The 18,581-nt window shown below is 48.8% G+C and overlaps 1 protein-coding gene and 1 long non-coding RNA gene across 7 annotated transcripts in view; both read right to left on the bottom strand.

Moving 5' to 3' along the window:
* LOC141569637 (uncharacterized) overlaps nt 1–12,704 on the bottom strand; it is a 51,476-nt gene extending 38,772 nt beyond the window's left edge. For 2 of the 5 annotated variants that reach the window (XR_012493350.2, XR_012493352.2), the window contains exons 1-4: nt 12,451–12,704; nt 10,289–10,344; nt 6,060–6,291; nt 4,295–4,451 (exon numbers count right to left, since the gene is read on the bottom strand). This is a non-coding gene — a long non-coding RNA (uncharacterized LOC141569637). Of the gene's footprint in view, nt 1–4,294; nt 4,452–6,059; nt 6,292–10,288; nt 10,345–11,742; nt 11,829–12,450 lie in introns of all 5 variants that reach the window. The other 3 variants (XR_012493351.2, XR_016019928.1, XR_016019929.1) reach the window with 3 other exon arrangements.
* Nucleotides 12,705–13,339: 635 nt separating this feature from the next.
* PNMA5 (PNMA family member 5) lies at nt 13,340–18,179 on the bottom strand. 2 transcript variants are annotated; one of them, XM_088794867.1, is made up of 5 exons: nt 17,825–18,179; nt 17,077–17,137; nt 14,699–16,886; nt 14,306–14,456; nt 13,340–13,939 (listed from the first exon to the last, which is right to left on the bottom strand). In XM_088794867.1, the coding sequence occupies exon 3, from the start codon at nt 16,759–16,761 to the stop codon at nt 15,427–15,429; it is 1,335 nt and encodes a 444-aa protein (XP_088650993.1). In that variant the 5' UTR covers nt 16,762–16,886; nt 17,077–17,137; nt 17,825–18,179; the 3' UTR covers nt 13,340–13,939; nt 14,306–14,456; nt 14,699–15,426. The 2 variants fall into 2 exon arrangements, with proteins under 2 accessions (XP_088650993.1, XP_088650992.1); XM_088794866.1 differs by lacking the exon at nt 17,825–18,179 and having other exon boundaries at nt 17,077–17,397.
* Between the last annotated feature and the right edge of the window lie 402 nt (nt 18,180–18,581).

Genomic DNA, 18,581 nt, shown 5'->3' with positions numbered 1-18,581 from the left:
GGTCCCCAGGAATTTCAGGGATCTTCCAGGAGTAAGTGGGTTAGACATTGAAGGAATGGGAAGGGAAAGCAGGTAGGACAAGAGGCTCTGGGATCCCTGGCAGGGGTGTGGGGTCTCAGTGCTCAGTTGGGTCAGGGAGGTCACGTGTGTAGTCCCAGAGAGAGAGAGGGGCCTGGGTGTGAGGTCAGATATCCCTACAAGGAGCTTGGTGCTGGACCCCAGGGTGGGGTGGGCTGCCTGCCTACCTTTACGTGATCAGCTTACCCCTGCTAGCTGATAAGTGGCCAGACTTGGTGTAGACACTGAGGGACATTTGGCGGACTGTAGGTGTGAGATGCCTCAAGTTCTGGGACCATGCGGCAGGGCTGTCCGGTAGGGCTGAAATAGCCCCTCCGGTAGGGCAGAAATAGCCCAGGGATGCCTGGGCTGGCCATACTAGCCTTTCCTCCCCACTGGCAAAGCATAAGCATTGCGAAACCCCAAATGGCTCACCTCTGTCCTTCAGCCATCTCAGTGTTTCCCTTCTTTGTATATCTCACAAACCACTCATGGGGCAGTAAACATTGATCGAAGCTCTCAGCTTTCCCTTCAATTTCTTTTTCCACTTCTCAGTCACAGGGAGATCCCCAAGGTCCAAATCTTTATGTGTAGTTCCCCGGGCCCCTCCTCCTGGAGCCTGTGGATGCAAGCATGTTGGCAGTTGCCTCCCCAAGGCTTCTAGCTCCTCTGTGACCATCTGATCTTTACCTTTGACACACTAGGCATGTATGGAACTTGTGGCTGACAATTCATGAGTTAGATTTGCTCCCACATGAGTTTTCTACGGCTGCTGTAACAAATGACCACAAACTGAGTGATGTAAAACAACAGAAATGTATTCTATTACAGTTCTGGAGGCCAGAAGTCCAAAATAGTATCACTGAGCCGAATCAAGTTTGGCAGGGCCGTGCTGCCTCTGGAGGAGGCCGTAGAGGAGGATTCTTCCTGCCTCTTCCAGCTTCTGGTGGCTGCCAACATTCCTTGGCTATGTCTGCATCACTCCAATCTTCAAGGTCAGAATTTTCCAATGTGTCTCTGCTCCTTCTTAGTATTGTCTTCTACTGCTCAGCATGTGTGTGCATACATGTGTGTGCACACGTGCATAGTCATGTATATGATGTCCTTTGCCTCTCACTTATAAGGATAGTTGTGATTGGATTTAAGGCCATCTGGATAACCAGGATAATCTCCCCATCTCAAAATCCTTAATTATATCTGCAAATTCCTTTTTCCCAAATAAGGTGATATTTACAGGTTCCAGGGATTAGACTGGCTATCTTTGAGGGTCTTTATTCAGCCTACTCCAGGTTCCAATTTATGTCCCTGCTCTATTCCAACCTACTGGGCTCACCCCTCCCTTCCACTGATATCTTCTATTGGAAACTTCCTGCAGATAATTGTCTAATAAATCCACACAATAAAACAAAGTCTTGGCTTTCTGGGTGAAAAATTATTTTTAAGCTTTATATACTTCTCCAACCTAGGAGTTAATAGTCACTGGCTCCAGCTTGGGAAGGAAAGGGTGATTCTTATATCTGTTAGTCGCTGACAGTCCCTCCTAGGAATAGGCTTAGGTTTTTCACGTGCTTCATAATGGCACATTTGTAAGACAAACAAGCTACTCTTTTATATCAATATAGATTATGGGGGGTGACCGGATGGCTCAGTTGGTTAGAGTGCGAGCTCTGCACGACAGGGTTGTTGGTTCGATTCCCACATGGGATGGTGGGCTGTGCCCCCTGCAACTAACAATTGAAAACGGCAACTGGACTTGGAGCTGAGCTGCGCCCTCCACAACTAGAATGAAGGATGACTTGGAGCTGATGGGCCCTGGAGAAACACACTGTTCCCCAGTATTCTCCAATAAAATGTAATATATATATATATATATATATATATATATATATATATATATATATATATATATATATATATATATATAATGTCACATGACATAATTTTAATGTCATAACATGCCATTCTTGACATAATTCATGCGGGAGTGAGGATAGAAAAGAAGACAGCACATGAAGGAGACAGAGTCACACCCTGTCATCTTCTCTGTATGTAATATTCTGTATAAAGTTTGTATAGGTACATACCAAATGATAACAGTATTTACCTTTGAGGGGGAGAGTGAGGTTCACGAAGGGGTCAAAGAAGGACTTTTGCTTTTTACTCAACTGTATCATTTAATGTTGTAAATATTAAATAAACATTTTGTTTGTCTAAGTAAAAAAGATAAATATATATCATTTACTATTCAAGAGGGAAAACAAGGGCAGCTGGTTGGCTCAGAGGTTAGAGCGCGGTGCTCATAACACCAAGGTTACCAGTTCAAGTCCCCCATGGGCCAGTGAGCTGCACCCTCCACAACTAGATTGAATGACAACGATGTGATTTGGAGCTGAGCTGTGCCCCCCCACACACACACACACAACTAGATTGAAAAACAACGACTTGACAGCCTGGAAAAACACACTGTTCTCCAATATTCCCCAATTTAAAAAAAGAGGGAAAACAAGACACCAAACAATTCTTACAGAATGATCCCAGTTCAATAAAATAAAACCAAATTATATATGTATATGTTTCTATGTATGAATGTTAAAGGAATAGGCAAAGTTCTGAAAAGATGCTCACTAAGTAGCTGACAGTGTTCTTTATGAGGAAAGGGGACAGAGGCGGAAGTGTGAGGTGCAATCTTTCTTCTACATACCTCCTGTTGTTTGAATTCTTTACCATGAAAATACAGTCGGGGAGTATGGTGGTTAACTTTATGTATCAACTTGGCTAGGCTATACTGTCTAGTTGCTTGGTCAAACGTCTATCTAGATGTTGTTGTGAAGGTAGTTTTAGATGTGACTACCATTTAAACCAGTGGATTTTGAGTAAAGCAGAATACTCTCCATAATCTGAGTGGGCTGCATCCAAACAGTTGAAGAAGGCCTTAAGAGACAAGACTGAGGTCCTTCAAAGAGGAAGGAATTCTGCCTGGAGAATTCCTTCCTGTGTTTGGACTCAAGCTGCAACATTAACTCTTCCCTGTGCCTCCAACCTGCCTGGCTGTTCTACAGAATTAAGATTTGTTAGCCCCCTACGCCACAATTTATATACCCTACATCTCCTATTGGTTCTGTTTCTCCGGAGAACTCTGACTAATACAGCAAGCAACAGAGATGAGAATATAGAAAATAAGTTCATTTCTCCATCCAGGACTCTTCTGCGTCAAAGATGTGCTCTAGAGCTGAAAAGTCCTGGCTTGTAATTCCAGTTTCGCCACTTCTGTGTCCTTGACCAATTAAACTCTATAGATTTCTGCTTATTCATTGGTGTAAACAAGAGAAATAATGCAAATAATCATTTGCATTACTGTGAAAATCAAATGATATGGAACCTGATGCATTGAGCAGTATCACAACTCAGGAAGTGCCATTTATTGTTATTGATAATGTTTTTCATTTTATGCTAAGAAAGCAGTGGGAAGCAATTTGAAGGACTTTGAGCAGAGAAGTAACACAATCTGATGTGTTTAAAACAAAATAATTCTGGCTGCTATATGAGGAATGCATAAGAGGAAGGCAAAGTGGATGCAAGATCAATTTAGGAGGCTATTTCACTAACATAGGGGAGATATGGTCATAATTTGGACTAAGATGGTGGTAGAAGAGATGGGCATAAAGTGGTAGGATTTCAGAAACATTTAAGGGGGTCTCAATTTTATTGATTTGACTTCTGCTTATGGGTATCACAGTGTAGCTTTTGGCAGACAAATGCTCCTATAGAGATCAACGAGAGAATCCCATTAAAATCTGACACATATTCCCACCACAGAAAAAGAAGTGACAATAATGCGACATGATAGAGGTGTCAGCTAACACTATGGTGGCAATCATATTGCAATGTATAAATGTTTCAAATCAACATGTTGTACACCTGAAACTTACGCAATGTTATATGTCAGTTATATCTCAATTAAATAAAATTTTAAAAATAATGTAGGATAGGGACATGAGGATGGGCTAGGACTGAATATAAATGAGGGTGGTTAAGGTGGCTGTGTACTTGAAGCTGACTTGCATGGTAGATTCAGGGGTGTTTGGTTTTCTATTATTCCTTAAACCGTTAATATATAATACATGTTACATTATCTTTCTTTTGTACATGCTTTGTTTAACAATAAAAAACATTTTTAAATAGTAAACACAAAAACATGACAAAAAGATGAGTTTAAAGCCATTGGAGAGCGACTTACGTGATCAGGACTTAAGGGGCCAACGTGCAGGAGAGAGGAGAACCATGGGAAGGTGAACTGACATTTTGCAGCTTCTTCTTCCCTGGGGGCATTTTCCAGTTCTTGGTGCAGGGCAGGAGGCTGAGAATCCAGCCTCCACCCACGTAGACAGCCACAGCTGGGGACAAAAAACCAGGTCTCACAGGGCTGAAGAGACAAAACTGGAGATTTAAGGAGCCAAGATTGCAATGAGAAGGGAGACGTGGAAGACTGAGCCTGTGACACTGCTGGCTTCAGCCCCCAAGACCTAACCTGAATTGTGAATTAGTGTGCAATGAGAAACTAAGGAGCTAAGCATATATCTTTCTAAGACAGAAAAGTTTTTGATAGTCTCGTGGCAAGAAAAAGAAATAAAAGGCATTCATTATCAGAAAAGAAGTAAAACTTTTCATCTGCAGACAACATCTTCTATGTAGAAAATCTCCTAAAAGCTACACAAAAAGCTATCAGGAGTAAAATGTGAGTTTAGCAAAGTTGTGGGATAAAAGGAAGGAAGGACTGCAAAGGGGTATGAGGAAACTTTGGGGAAATGGAGGTGTTTATTATCTTGGTTGTAATGATGGTTTCATAGGTGTATGCAAATATCAACATTTATCAAACTGTACACTTGAAATACATTGTGTGTGACTGCCTCTCATGAATGCATATTTTCCCTTGATCAGCCCCCAAATCCCTCAAACGAACCCCTTACAGTACTGAATTTACGAAATGATGGCAAAATGACTTCAGCAAGCACCATCCCATCAAAGCTATTTAAAAATATTTCAGGGGTTATTTTTAAAGGGAACTTGAAGGAGGAAAGAGGGTTTGGGCCTTTTTCCTACCTTCCCCATGAGGAAGGAGGAGGGTTTTCTCTATCCCCAAATCAAATGTGTCAGTTCGGGTCCTCCAGGAAGCCAAGATGGCGTTAGAAGTGCAAATGATTTGTTGAGAAAGATAAAGGGGTGAGGGCACAGGAGAGGGCAGGAAGACCCTTTAGACCACAATGAAGGTCTGATGCATGTAGAAAGAGAGGGAGATGGAAGGAAGACTGGAAAGAAGAGCCCTGGACTGTGGTGCAGCTTTGAGAAAGTCTTAGCCAGCCCAACTGGAAGCTCTGGTGCAAAGATGGCCCATAGAGGGATCCCACATTGAACAGAAATGACTCTAGTAGCTCTGCTGTGCTAAGTCATTGATGGGGAGCTACCTGGGAATAGCATGGCCTCTGCTCAAATGTTGCAGTGGATCCTGAAGGCATTGCACCTGGATGCTGTTAGCTGACTGCACTCCTCTCTTAAAGTGACATCTAACTGGTGAACTTAAATAGCTGCCACAGTCTACCCCTTGTGCCACAGAGATGCGCTACTCCATATATGCCCAGGAGCAGTTTCTCTGTTCCCATGGGCCTCTCTTCCGGAGGGTAAACTTAGAAGAGAGAAATTGGTGAAACAAAGTACAACCCCATTGATGCAACTGGTCTTGCAGCTACAACAGCTACCCATTATCTCTCTCCTCCACTACCCATTCTAGGTTCCCCTCAGCCTCTGCTATCACCTCTGAAGTCTTGATGACTTTCCTTCATCCCTGAGGAGTCTGAGCCCTGGTATCCATACACTTCTCAGGCCAGAATTGCTGCACTTGGTCATTCACAGTCACAATCGGGCAAGGGAATACCAAGAGTCATCCAAACATATCATCGGGATTCCCCACATATGCCTCCCTGCCCCCATCTTAGCAGCAGTTCTACCTCTTCCTTGAAAGTGTCGATTATCCTGCCAAAATGGTGACTCTTCCTGCCTGCTGGTCTCTGGATGCAGGGAACCAAAAATGCCCAGGCAGCAGTCATATCTACAAGCACAACAAGACTCTGGCTGTGTCAGCGGTTGAGAGTGCACTCTCTTCAGGAACCAGAACCTCTACGCCTTCAGAGTACTGAGTTGAGGAGATGGGAAGCACAGTATTCACCCCGGAGTAGGTCACTAGGAAAGATGGAAAGTGGTGTCACTCTGGCTTCCACCCCTTGGCTCCCAGACACATGCATTCTTTCTATTGGCATGGAGGGCTTAGATGTAGTGCACATACTATATCCTGGAGGATGGTACCCCATACTTGCGGAGTATTGCCTCTGAACTTGTACTTCATCTGCACCTCCAACAGGACATTCTGGCACTCTAACATGGTAGCAGCTTCTGGGCGATGCAGTGTGTGATACCGGAGGATCGTATGCTCATGGGTCCACCTGCACAAATCCTTCACTCTGAAGTATATCTCCTGGTAGTATACTATCTTGTGTGGGATTCCAGGCCTGCAGGTCATATACTCTGGAAGCTCCTGAATAGTGATGCTCGCTGAAACTCTGCTAGCAGGAAAGGCAAACCCATTCTCAGAATAGGTGTCTATTCTTATAAGAAAGAAATGATGTCCCTTCCAATACAGAAGAGACCCAAATGTAGTCACATGGAAGAATGGTGCCATACTGGGCTCACAACATTGGTCTCTATTGCTGGCAGATGGGACATGCAGAGCCAGCATTAGCACTACAGATCTTGGTAAGGATCCCACGCTGCCGGGCCTAAGAGCAGTCTCCAACTCTCCTACTGTGGCCATTTCATTCATGTGCCCATTGTATCATTTTGGACTGACTGACAGTGAAGGGTGGCTAATATCAACTTGCCAAGCCATTGTTTCTACTTGGCTGTTAAGTTCCTCTTCAATTGTTGATGCTTTCTGGTGGACATTAGTATGTGATAGAAAAGTATTCTTCCTTCATGCTCACTCTCATATGTCTTTCATAGGCCTCTACCTCAGATCTCCTTGTCTCAGATCTTCCAGGCCTTTCCCTTCTAGGCTCTCGGCTAGGCCATTGGCCACTGCTCAGGAATATCTGTATATTTTCACCTTGGGCCACTTTTCCTTCCACGAGAAGAATGATGAGTTATACCCCTTGTAGCTGCCTCCCCATTGTATTTCAGGGACATCTGTGGGTATGGCTGGAATGCAGCTGCCATCCATTTTCAACTTGTACCCACATACCAAGCCAATCCATCCAAAAGCTAAGCTTAGAGCTTTCCCCCCTCCTTCATCTGGCCATATGGGATCAAGTAGCCATACGTGAGAGCTGAGAGAGGGGCTGTGGTATAAGTATGAAGGATAACATAAGGGTCTGAGGTACTGCTCAGAGAGGTTATCCACACCTCTGTTCCTACCCAGGCTGTATTCTAGATGTACCATTTCCATCCTACAGTGAATTGCTGATGGGTTATCTCAATTTGACTTGATGAGTCTGACAGGACCCAGCTCATAATGGGAAGTTCCAGATATACAGTCACTTGGCATCCCACAGTCATGCATTCTGTCCCTACCAGGGCCCAGTAGCACACCAGAAACTGTTTCTAGAAAGGCATATAATTCCCTGCTTCAGAACCTGAGGGTCCTACCTGGCAATTCTTCTACAAGGGCTGGCCTTGAACTCTACACTGCATCTTTGCCCATGACTGATACCTCTAACACTATAAGATCTGTCAGATGAGATGGTCTAGGGGGCTGCTTGTACTTCAGTCTGGACCTGCTGTAGATTCCTCTCCAGCACTCCGCCTCTCTCAAAGCTCTGTCTTCTGTGACAGTCAATATATGGACAGGAGCAATAATCCTGCGGGTGGGTTGTTTTTATCCCCAGAACCCAAAAAGGCCTACCAGGTGCACTACTTCCTTCTTTGTGGCAGAAGATTCAAGATGCACTGATTTGTTTTTTACTTTGGCGAGGGGCACCCTGCCATGCCCCTGACTATTGGACTCCTAAAAACTTTGTTGAAATGGCAGGTTCCTGAGTCTTCACAGTATTTATCTCCCACCCTCTGGAGCACAAGCATCTTACAGAGGCCTCTTACTCATCCTGTCCAATCAGTATGATGATGTCAGTGTAATGGATCTGAGTGATGTTCTACGAGCTGTCTAGATTATTCACATCTCTCTGTACTATATTATGAGAGGGGACAGATATGACATAGGGCAAGAGAGTAAATATGGTCAGGGAACAAAATGTAAGTAAAGATTTGTGTCTGTCCACATGATTGGGAATTGCTTCTTATCCTCTTTTTTCCCCCTTCTTCTTCTATTGGTTGGAATAGAAAGGAATGCATGTACCAAATCAGTGGCCAAGTACCATGTACCTAAGGCCTTATTTATCTGCTTGAACAATGGTAACATGTCCAGCACACAGCATCCACAACAGGGATTACTACTTGGTAAAGCCTCAGGTAGTATATAGTCATTCTCTAGAATTCATTCAATTTCTTAAGCAAATAGACTGGCAAAGTAAATGGAGATACGATGGGGATCATCTCACCTAAAGATCCTTTAGATCTTTAAGACTGGCTCTAATCTTCGTCATGCCTGCTATGATATTGTTTGTAATTTACTCTCTTGGCTGGGGGAAGAGGTGCAGTTTCATAGACTTCCACATGGCTTTCACTGTTGTTATGGTGGACTGAGAGACAGATAGACCCTGTGGATGAAAAAGGGGCCACATACTAAACCTGACAAGCTCAGGGGATGCCTGCATAGTGGGCCTTACAAACTCAGACATCAAAAGTAACCACACAGGGGTGGCCAGATGGCTCAGTTGGTTAGAGCGCGAGCTCTGAACAATAGGGTTGCCGGTTTGATTCCCACATGGGCCAGTGAGCTGCGCCCTCCACAACTAGATTGAAGGACAATGACTTGGAGCTGATGGGCCCTGGAGAAACACACTGTTCCCCAATATTCTCCAATAAGATTTATTTTAAAAAAAGAGTAACCACACAGGATGATCTGAGAATAAAAATTCCTAACTAAAAGCGGACTGGGTAGTCATGTCCTAATGTAACCAAGCCCCTTGTAATTTTAAGGCCCCTGGTATTTTGGCAGCTAGAATTAAATAATTTAATTCTCAAGCAGGCCTTTGTCCATGTACTAACCACTCTTCTTGCTCAACTTCTGTTCTCACAGGATACTTTTGTGTTGTGGACGTGCTGTTTCTTTGTCAAGCAGGAGGAGGTAACTTCAGGGCCACAAGGAGAATTTATGAGTCTGCTTTGCAGAAGGAGGGAATGACTCCAACGTACCTGCAACCAGCTGCTGGCGCCCAGGAGTGTGATGTGAAAAAGTGTTACCTGTGACTAAAGAAACACGGACTTCTCTCTCAGTTCCCTGGAACTTCCCCTCCCCTTTAAAAACCTTGCCCCAACTTCTCTCGAGGAGCCACCCAAAGCTTTTCTTTCTCGGTGTTGGTTCCCTTGTGCACTGGCTTAACAAACCTTTGCCTTTTGCCTGAAATGTTTTGTGGTGATCTCTAGATTTCCATCCTGGGAGATCACAAGAACCCAAGGAGTCGGTAACACTAGCTTTTAGCTTCCTTGACAAAAGTCAATCTTTACTTTTGAAATAGTCTCTACCTTTGTGCATCAAAGATAACATACCTTTGAAATGTCAGAGAAATTTTCTCTTCCAATTTCCTCAAAGGCACAACAACCACCAGAGCACGAGACCACAATGTTATCTTGTTGCCCACATACCACCTGTGTACTGTAAACATTAACTGCCCTGCACCCACCAATGCAAAAGAAGTGTCTCTCCATTTTACTTTTTATCCAACACAGAGATTTCCCCTCTTTGCTTTCTCCTGGCCCCTTAACCTATCACCAGTGGATTTCATGTAACCATCCCTACATCTCCTCCTTTGATTCTAATGTATAAAAAAAATTCGCAAAACTGCTATTCTCTGGAGCATTTTCTCAAATCCATTGCGATTTTGCACCCTGGCAATTGTCATCAGTTTGGCTCAAATAAACTTTTTTTCTTAATTTTTTAAATTATCAAATCAACTCTTATAGGACTTTCTTAGGCTGGATGTTCTTTCCTTGACAACCCCCACCTAAAATTTGCTTTGCCTGTCAAGATTGATGATACCAAGAGGGTAAGAAAAATTTAATTACTTACGTAAGTGAGGGTTCTGGGGAAAGCAGTACACACCTCTCAAGCAGTTTTGAAATGGCCTGTGGGGAAAAAAAAGCAAGGAAAAGAGAGTGGTCTGGGAGTTCACTGTGGTTAGGAAGTGGGGCCAAGGTGAGAGTTTGCACATGTGGGCAGGGGCATGGTTCAAATCTCTCCCTGGAGCCAAAATGGGGAGTGTACAGGCTTTATTACCACCTTGCCCAGATATGGGGCACAAGGGGAGGGGGAAAGCCTAGTTCAAAATGAAAGGTCAGTTTCTGGGTGAAATATGGGCTGGGAGCAGTGCTCCTCCCTGCACTGCTGGAGCTCTGGGAAATGGGGGCTCTTAGGACTTGAAAGATAAACCTCAAATGGCCTTCATTGTGCCTGGCCTTAAGCCACAGAGGGGTTTTGATAAAAGGAATAAAAATCAAATAAGGCTGAACAGCAGAACCTGTGGAAAGGAAGATGACATTGGACCCTCTCAACTGTGTAGACAAAAAAAGGGGTTCTATGGAAAGTGACCTCACCGGGTGAGCTGGTCATCAATTCCTAACTGGGCAGGTCACCGTGGGTAGTCACACCCCAGGAATATAACTTCTTTAGTAAAAGAATTAGTTTTGCCTTGAGCAATTCCTGTCCATTGTTTCTGTGCATCTAGGTTATGTCTCTTTGAAATACCTTCTTTCAAACCCGTCGTTCTAAAGGGTGAACACCCTGAAGAGAGCACGGAATCTCGTTAACTATCCTGTAATCCATCCCCTCCTTGCTTGCTCCCACCTGTATGTAATCTTCCTTATGTTCCCACCTTAATCTCAAATTCATAAAAGAAACTGCAAAACTGTTATTCTCTGAAGCACTTGAGATCTTGCCCCCAGGCATGTGTCATCAGTTTGGTAAAATAAAGTCTTACAAAACTTCTCTACAGGTGTGGATATTTCTCATGTTGACAGCTGTTCGGTACCAATGCCAACACAGAAACTACTCGCTTTAGTGTCAAAGGGCCAGGAAGATACAGTGCAGATGGAGACAACAGGAGAATCATAACTACGATGTCACCCCAAGTATAACAGTTGACCTTTAGTTAAACGATACAGAGGGCCTGTCTGGGCATGAATAGTAATGTCAGATTTCTAAACAGATGTGGGGACGGAGTCCCAGAGAGCAGTTTCCAGGCTCTCAGCCTCACGTGGAAAGTGCTGGCTCGGGTAGTAGATGGCTGTCAGCTGTGACTAGTTCGCCATCAGCTGTTACCGGTTAGCCATTAGCCACTGATCTAACTGCCATGGCTAAGCTAGCAAGGTCAGAGTGTGGATTACAGATTGCAGAGAGGCGGATGGCAGTTAGCAAGTGAGGTTAGTTGGCAAAGAAGCGGATAGCAGGTTGCAGATAGTGGGGCTCCTGCTTCCTGTGTCTCCAACCCAGCCGCCAGCGAGACTATAGTGGTATGACTCCCCTACCTATGGCTCCGTGGGTGGTCCATTTTGGCCTCACCATGTCCTGTGCTCTTATGTGGGGAGCGGGAGCTGAGACCCTGCATGACATCCTGCATGACAACAGAATAAAAGTGTTGGAGCACCACAAGTGTCTGGGAGGCAAGAGGAGAGATACCAAATAGGACAGTTTGGGAGACACTTGGAGAATCATCCAGTCTTAGCCCACCCCTCCCTTACCTTTGCACATACTGTAGGAGCAACATGCCCACCAAGCTCACCATGACCTTGGTGGCAGGAACTACCCACATGCAGGAAACAGTATAGTGTAATGAAAGGAGCACAGGTCCCAGACTTTAAAAGGCTAGCTTTAAACTCTGTGACCAGGGCAATCCCCTCATTTCTCTTGAACTCAGTTTCTACCACTGAATAAGGAAAGGCTCCATGATCTTCCTGCCCACCCTCATCACCCTCACCCAACTCTTAGGAACTAAGCTCCTCCCCATGGAGCCCCAGAGCCCAGATCAAGCAGGCCCGTGTGGGGAGGGGCGGGGGGGGAATCCCCCTCTGGGTGGATGGTACGGCTGCCCTCCCCGCGTGTCTACATCCCCATTCTCTGGACAGTTCGAAGACCATTATCCAGTGTCCAGCGACGACCGACAGGAGGGCACCCTGCCAAACAGGATCGGGCCACAGGAGCCCCTTTTGGTTCCTCGTGGGCACCCAGCTCCCTACCTGTCTCCCACCTCCGCCTGGACTATGGTGATGGTCCACGCGTGGTCAGAGGGAGCTGCTTCAACCCTAAGGCCAGTGGGACACCAAGTCCAACAGACCAGCGGGGGAAGGGCGGTGGGAATAAAGGCAACCCAGAAGCGCGAACGGGCCCATCTGTGATACTCGCGCGCCATCTGTCGGCCAGTGCGGGTTAGGCCGCAAGACAAGCGCCCCCGAAGCCGCTCTGGACCTGGACAGCCATTTCACTTTGAGGACTGTCGCATTTCCCAATAGGCACTGCAACCCTAGCTCGCAGCTGCAGGAAATGGCGGCCGGCGCAGGCGCACACATGAGCCGGGCGCAGGCCCACACAGGAAACTGTCATGCTCCACTACATGCACACGTGCGCTGGCGCACATCCCCTCTTGCTGCTCAGACCCTTGCGGCTGTCCTTTATCTTCCGAATCCGGAATCTCCTGACTTTCCACAGAGATCGTAAGGGCTCTGGCACAGTAGTTCCAGACACTGAATAGACATGAGAATAAATTGGGGAGCTATTAAAAGACACCTATCCTGGAGCACCAATCCTGGGCTCCATCCTGCCTGTTACGCAAATGTTCTCCATTCAAGGTTTTTTGGAGCTTTCGGTGTATGCCCAGGAGACCCAACAAGCCAGTCACCCTACCCACCAAACTCCTATTGACTGAGACTATCCAGCGCACTCAACTCACTTCCTTTACCTGGTTCCACAGGACATTGCTACCTAGGTGGTGATGAGCTTTTGGAGTTAAAGCACCCAACATCCCCTCTTGGACCCTGCCCCAACCATCCCCCAATGCAAGCCACTGCTGCCCCCCAACCCTGACCTGAACAGACCTCTTCCCTCAACTGCCCACATCTGAGACACAGCTGAAACATAGTAACATTTATTGAAGATAAACATTTAACTGAAATCATTGAAGAAAGGGAATAAAACCACAGAGAGGAACTTCTAACGGCCACCAGAGCCCATAAGTCTCGGGTCCCCTCATCCTTGGTGTCCCTGACGAGGTGCATCAGCTGCCACCCCCACACACCAAGACCCTCCTGCCATAGTCCCCCATCCTGATGGCCCCACAACGGGCTCTTGCAGGACGCTGGACGCTGGCGATGTCCACTCACTGCAGGGCACCCCTCCCCCTCTGGCCCACATGCTGGGTCTGCCCTGCCCCATGGCCAGGACAGGACAGTCACAGGATGCTGGAAAACACAGCAGGGGACACTCCACCAGGCCGAGGAAACTGAGTTACAAGGAACAACAGGGTGAGACATCAGAGCACAGTCCCCTCTGGCCCCGGTGCAGTTCTTCCTTCCTGAGGTCACAGGTGAGCACCGGCCATGCCCTCATCCGTGTTTCCTGCAGTCTCCTGGGGCTGGGCTCGGGGTCTCCGGGGTGGGGTGGTCAGTGGGGGTAACTGCTCAGACAAGAACACACACATCTCCACAAGAACAAGCAGCAGTTGGCCTAAACCTACATGGAGAAAGCAGAGGTTAAGGTCACCACACTGGATGAGAACGAGCAGAGCCTTGGCTGGCAGGAAGCTCACAGCACGGGCCAGGGCCCAGGGGTGACTGCCCAGGTCGGCGAGGACACCCACCTGGGGGCACGCACACCTGGCGGCTCTGCACAGGAACTGTTTGGTGTGGTGTGGTGGGGGGGGGCAGGGGGTGATGACTTGACACGAGGGACATGGGGGGCCTACAGAGAAACAGGGTGGGGGCTTCCCAGCACAGGGAGCAGCCTGCCCCAGGGGACGGAGAATGGGAGTTCCCCAGGGATGGCCCCTAACGTGTCCCAGTCCAGGGCAGGTAGCAGATGTGTTCAGGTGCCCCTCACCTAGGCTGGGATGGGCTGCTCAGGCCTGCTCCCAGGCCGGCTGCCCAAGTTGGCAGGGTTTGGGGCTGGAGCTGGCCTTGGCAGCTGCTGAGTGGTGCTTCGCCAGACCAGTCCCTGTTCTCCGCATGCTGTCTCCAGGCCTCCAGTGGCTCTGCACAAACAAGCAAAACAAACACCTCCTCAACAACTCCCCCTCCTCCAACTCTTGCTCCTCCTCGCCTGCTCGCCTCCTCCTCCTGTCTTCTCCCTCTACCTTCCCCTCATCCCCCTCCTCCATTACTCCTCCTACTTGGGGACAAAAGTCCCTGCACACCCACTGCCACCAAAACCAGCTGTGGCGTACTAACCCAAGTCCCCACTGACCCCCTTGCCAGGCTGAGCCTAGGCCCTCACCTGGGGCTCTTCTCTGTCCTTGCTCTCCTTGTCCCCATAGCCCATCCAGGCTGCAGGGGGAGGAAACTGCCTGTAGGTTGGTGCTGGGCTCCCAGGACCTTTGGCTCTCCTGGCCTGACTTGCACAGGGGCTCGAGGTGCTGCCTTCCTGGGGCTCCCCTGGAGCGCTGCAAATGATTCCGAGGACGGACTGGACCCTGCGGCCTCCCCTCTGGGTGGGGGACACTACCTCTGTGTGCAGCAGCTCTTCCTCGCCTGCACTGGCTCCTTCTGGCAGGGGCGGCCCTGGGGAAGGCTGCTCCAGGCCCCACGTGGCCTGGCGTCCGGTCAGCATTCTTAGCTCAGAGCACACAGGGTGGGTGTTTGGGGGTGGCCAGATGAAGGGGCCGAGGCCAAAGCCCCCAGTTGCACCTCCATCAGCCTCTGCCGTGGTGGGATCCCTGTCCGTGGCTGGAGCAGCCCATGTGCCGGGTGTGGTGGCCCCTTGTTTGTGTTGCTGGTACCTGTTCGGGAACGTGTGCTTGGCCCTCCATGAGCGGAGTTCGGCTTCATGGGTGGAGTCCCTTTCAGCTGGTGGAGGGTGAGGGGGCTTGGCCTGGTCCTGACTGCCCTGCCCTTCTGCCCCACTCAGGTCCTCTGCTGCTTGTGCGGACTGCCCCTTCCCCTTGTTAAAACCTTTCTTCTGCCTGGTAGGAGAAGGGGTGCCCGGTTCTCTTGAGCCTATGCTTCCTAGGGCTTGGGGTGGCTCATGGCCCCAGCCCCTGCCTCGTTTCCCCTCTCTTCTGCTGCAAGGGGAGGACTCTCCTTTGGTGGAGGTGCGTTTTCAGTCTTAGGACATATGTCCTGATAACATACTTCCTCCCCACTACCATGGCCTGACAGTCGCCTGCGCTTCAGGCACGGGGCAACCCTTTCCAGGATGGTCTGGGTGCTGTTCTCACAATATGGCCCTGCCTGCACAATTCCCTGAGGTACGGAAACAGTGGCTTCTGCTACTACCTGGCTGTCAGAGGCCCTGCGGTCCCTCTGTTTATTCCTCTGCTTCTCCTTTATCACTGCCATGGTGATCTCCCACTCTTCATCATCTCGAATGAGCTTCATTAACTCCAGAAAAGTGGGAGGACACCCACGCTGATCCAGGAGCTTAAGCTTGCCCCGGAGGCTGGTGGTCATATTGGCCCGAGCTAGAATGTGCTTCAGGCGAATCATGTCTGTGCTTCTTATTGACAAGGGGCTGTGCCGCACAGCTTTCTGCAGCAGGGGCTCTAACCGTAGCAAAAAAACAGAGATTTTCTCTCCAGACAGCTGAAAGGTCTGAAAGAACTTAAACTGTGAGGTTCTACAGTCCTCTTTACTCCCAAAGATCTGCGTCAGGGCGTCCAGGCACTGCTCCACAGTCATGGAGTCATTGTTAGCCAGGAGCATCCTCATGATGGACAGGGCGGGGCCACATAGGCTCTCCAGCAAACGGCGCCTCTTTTCTACCATAGACACTTGCCACACCTTCATCATCTCAGTGACGTGCTCTAGCCAGACTTCAAAGTTCTCTTCACCTGGGCCTGGGAAAGTATTTCCCGAAAACACTTTAAGTTTTCGGTACCACGTGCTTTCTTTCAGAGGCTGCAAAACTGCCAGTTTGAACTGGGAAGAACCCTCTGGCCCCATGCCTTCAGTGACACTGCTATACCCCAGGATTTTGGCCACATCTGCCATTTTCCGGCCCTCATCCTTCAGGAAGTAGTTCAGTCTAGTGATGAATTCGTCATCGGAGTTACGGGGTTTTACCACCACTTCCCAGGCACCTCCCTTTCCTGGTATCTGACTGGGTATCATAGTGAAATTGACAAACTCAGCCAGTTCAATGAAGATGGCCTTTGCATTGTCTTCCCTTCTGAACATCCTGCCCAGAACCCTGTAGGCGCACAGGGGCTGTAAGCCTGCCTTCACGGTCTCTTTAATTTCCATCTCACTACACTCCACGGGGATCCCCACAATCAGCAAGGCCTTCCTAGGGTCCAGGTCCATCCCCTTGCACCAATCCTCTAAGAGTGTCACAGCGGCCATTGCTTCCACTTTCTATGAACTGATCTAATAGTAGGGGTAGTAATCTGCTCAGAGTTTGACCACAACTCAGTGAATTCTGAATCAATGCCAAGCACAAAGGCAGAAGTGTCCCAGGTTTCCACAGCCTGTAATGCAATTGGGGTGAAAGCATCATTATTGCCAAGTCCCCTCTATCAAGAGCCCCTTCTTCCCCCACCTCCACTCACAGGAATTCAGTCTCTGCTTCCCAGGGCTCCCCTAGTCATTTGGTGAAGTGTAGACTGTAGAGGGGCCTCCCAGTCCAAGCTCCCCCCACCTCATCCCCTCCCTGCTGACCTCCTCCTGCTGTGGGTTCCTCCTCAAATTCCAAGGACTCTGCTGCATATGCTGCAGGTGCCTGTAGTAAAAAGGCCAGCGTCAGGAGGCACGGCCTGATGACTGGGGACACTCACAAAGCCCTCTAGCAAGAGAGGACAGAACGTCCCACTCCCTGGCTCAGGGCTGTGCAGGCCCCAGGCATCTGGCACCTCTTTGCCAGGGCAAAGGCAGGAGGAGGGAGATGCAGAGTTCCCCTCTTTCTCAGAAAATGCCCGACAAATGAGAAAGATGGCTGGAGTTCTGCGCAATGCAATGAAACTGGTGGGTGTGGAGAGCTTGTGACAAGCTGCAGGGTTGCCATGGATACTGAGAACAGCGTGGACCATGGGTTTCTATCGCAGACTGGTGTCATGTGGTAAGGTTAAGGCCCTCCAGGAGCAACAGGTAATGTCACTGGCCTCCAACCAATGTAGTGTCCTAGCAACAAGGGGGGGTCCGGGGGAGGGAAGATGGGGTGGGTAGCAAGGATGAAATGCTAAAAAATCAAGAGCTTATGATCTTAAAATGTGTGGGAGCTGGAATCGGGCAGAAAGGGGACCCAGAAAAGGTCACCAGTGCCACACTTCAGGAGACAGACAACTCTCTGTCTAGGTATGACCCTACCCTGCAGAGTCTGTACACCTTGGCAGGCAGCCCCGCCCCCTCCTGATCTTTGCCAGGGTTACAGAGGCTCCTCCCAACACAGGCCCTCCTCACCACCACTTACCTTGCTGAGTAGGACCCTCTGGTGGTGTGGATATAGGAATGCCCCAGGCACTCAGCACTCAGTCAACTCTCCAGCTCTGTCCACAGTCAGGCAGTTCCTGGCCCCAGGGTGTATGTGGGGGGTACTGTTCCACTGGATCTGTCCCCAAGACAAGGCAGAGGTATTTTGATAGGGTTCTGCCCCACGTGCCCCTGCTCAGGCTGTGCCAATTCTAAGTTTGCAGAGCTGGCCACAGGTACCCTGGTGCAGAGATACAAGAAACTTGTCACTGGGGTCCACTGCTACAGCAGGAGGAATCCCACTTTAAGATTATTGCCCCCACCCTCAATTTCATACCCCCACTCATACCCACCTACTGCCTGCCAAGTCACACTCCTTTCCAAGTCTCACTCCCACTGAAGCTCAACCTCTGACCCAAGCCCCCCGACCAAGCCCCACTCCTACCCAGTCCCAATCCGACACCAAGCCCCGCCCCCAAGCCCAACCCCTGATCCCAAGCCACGCCCCCTACCCAAGCCCAACCCGACACCAAGCCCCGCCCCCACCCAAGCCCAACCCCTGACACCAAGCTCCACCCCTACAGCTCAATCCCAGCCCTCACCCAAGCCCTGCCCCCCACCTAAACCCAACTCCTATTCCTAGTCTCATTCCCCTATGTTCCCCTACCCCATACTAAACCCACTTCCCTAAAACCCCCACCCCTTACACACCCCCTACCTCAAACACCTCCCATTCTGTAGTAGGAATACATCTGGTC

This window comes from Rhinolophus sinicus, chromosome 18 (genome assembly GCF_057876585.1).
Source record: "Rhinolophus sinicus isolate RSI-liver-muscle chromosome 18, RSI-T2T, whole genome shotgun sequence".
Classification (NCBI taxonomy): domain Eukaryota; kingdom Metazoa; phylum Chordata; class Mammalia; order Chiroptera; family Rhinolophidae; genus Rhinolophus; species Rhinolophus sinicus.
Note: the sequence above shows the minus strand (reverse complement) of the source record. Positions and strands in the feature narration are given on the sequence as shown.

Coding starts and splice junctions, on each gene's coding strand:
- PNMA5 (XM_088794867.1), bottom strand. CDS start 16,761: ATGGCCGCTGTGACACTCTTAGAGGATTGGTGCAAGGGGATGGACCTG.